At 42.2% G+C, this 1,972-nt stretch overlaps 1 protein-coding gene across 1 annotated transcript in view; it reads right to left on the bottom strand.

Moving 5' to 3' along the window:
* The window catches only part of LOC101858970 (structural maintenance of chromosomes flexible hinge domain-containing protein 1), a gene marked incomplete in the record, with an annotated part of 79,135 nt that overhangs the window by 48,516 nt on the left and 28,647 nt on the right, over positions 1–1,972 (bottom strand). The window contains 2 exon segments of the mRNA XM_035972443.1: positions 688–847; positions 1,340–1,474. Coding sequence (XP_035828336.1) covers positions 688–847; positions 1,340–1,474 — 295 coding nt within the window.

Genomic DNA, 1,972 nt, shown 5'->3' with positions numbered 1-1,972 from the left:
CAAGAGAGCGACAAACATAAAAAAGAAGTAGAGGCAAAATGACGATAGTAAGGATGAGGAAAGAAAAAGCAGCCAAAGTCTGGTTATTTCCATAGCTTGATAATCCGTGGAAACTGAAAACTTACATTATTTGTGCCTTTCATCAATGTTTTTCAGTAAAGTCCACACAGAAATATGTTTTTAAATTAATATAAAAGGCCAGAAAAAAAAATTTGAAAAAAATAGCTCCACGGTCAGGAAAATGATAAATTCTTTGATTTGATTATTTTGACGAGCACCTGATTTCACGACACTGCCTCACATTTATTCAGTAGTGCTATCAACACAATTTGGTCATTTCGGTGAAATGTGACCAGTTTTTGTTGGTTTTTTTGTTTGGGTTTGGGTTTTTTTGGAGTTGTTTATGCCCCACTGACTCAAATTAGATCATGTATATATAGGATGGGGATTCAACCAAGGAAGAGAGGGATACAATGTCCTTGCAGAAAAACTGAGATATTCAATAAAAATTCTCCCAAATCAGGACCGAATTCAGGTCTTTTTTCGTGTGACAGCGAAGCACTTAACCACTTCACACGGACACTGGTAAAATGTGTCAACTTTACGTTACCGTAGAAAAATCTCTGGGAAACCGTGGAAAAAACTCAAGGTTTAAAGAGTTAAAATCCAATAAAAGTTTCAACTCACTGATATTCTCCAGCACAGATCCCGCCTCCATCTCCAGAGCCTGCCCAGATTTTATCTCCGTCTCTTTGCCGTTGAGCGAGCAGAAGAGCTGAAGCTGGGAGACACGGCCGCTGGGCTTGAGCCAGACCACCCTCTCCACTGGCTTGACTGTCTTCATGCCCTAAGGAGATGGTGATAAATGACATTTACATAGGGCTCAACCCCGACTAAAGTACACAGGATCTGAGCACTTTTACAATACAATGTACAACAGTTACATAAAATGCGGTATTCAGACCAATAGAAAATCCCTAAAAATATTCATCTTATTAATTTAAAAACAGAAATGACTTCAGCTGACATTTGGATGAATCAAGTCCTTGTTGTTGCAGTAAGTGTATTACTGGGCTTGCGACATAGGTCATATAAATACCGAAGATTAGATGTGCGTTACAAGACAGGTACTCGGGAATTTTTTTCATAACCCGGGTATCAAATTACGCCTGTAATCCAAGCCCTAGTAATTAGTCCCCAGGGCGCCAGCCTTACAGTGAAAATAAATACCTTTGGGTCGGTTTACTTATCTTATGGGTTCAGATGGTTTACCATCATATGATAGCTTACCATCACAAGCCACAGGTCAGTTCTGGGGGAAAAAAAAAAAAGGACTTACCACAATCTCTATCCGGGCGGTCAGCTGCAGCTCCCCGGCCATCTTCTTGACTATCAGGGGTGGACCGGTCAGTGTGGCCGAGCCACTGGCGGAGCAGTCGCACGAGTAGTTGGGGAGACCCCCGCCGCCGGCAAACTGAGGAACACACACAAGATCGTGAATTGACGGATTGTTAATGTTTTACGCTCCCATTGACGCAATTTAGGCCCGTACTGCCCGTAAACTCAGGAACACACACGAGATCGTGAATTGACTGATTGTTCATGTTTTACGCTCACATCGACGCAATTTAGGCCCGTACTGCCTGCAAACTGAGGAACACGCAAGATTGTAAATAGTTGGATTGTTTATTTGGGACACCTGAATAGACAAAGGTTTGGAACAACTAGTGCTCACTGGCAAAATTGAAGGCAAACGAACCAGGCAAGGGTAGGTCCTGACAGAGCAACCTACTTAGGGAACCTAAACAAATGGGTAACGGGGAAAGATCAGAGAAACATAGCTTTTTTAAGAGCATCTGAGCAAAGGAATGAAATGTGAACCATGATCGTCGATGTCTGTCGCAGATCTGGCACTGGATGATCACAGATGATGTTCTACGCCTGATGGATTGTTGATGTTTTACACTCCCAT

The sequence above is a fragment of the Aplysia californica genome, unplaced genomic scaffold, assembly GCF_000002075.1.
Source record: "Aplysia californica isolate F4 #8 unplaced genomic scaffold, AplCal3.0 scaffold00695, whole genome shotgun sequence".
NCBI lineage: Eukaryota > Metazoa > Mollusca > Gastropoda > Aplysiida > Aplysiidae > Aplysia > Aplysia californica.
This window is presented reverse-complemented; position numbering and strand designations above follow the sequence as displayed.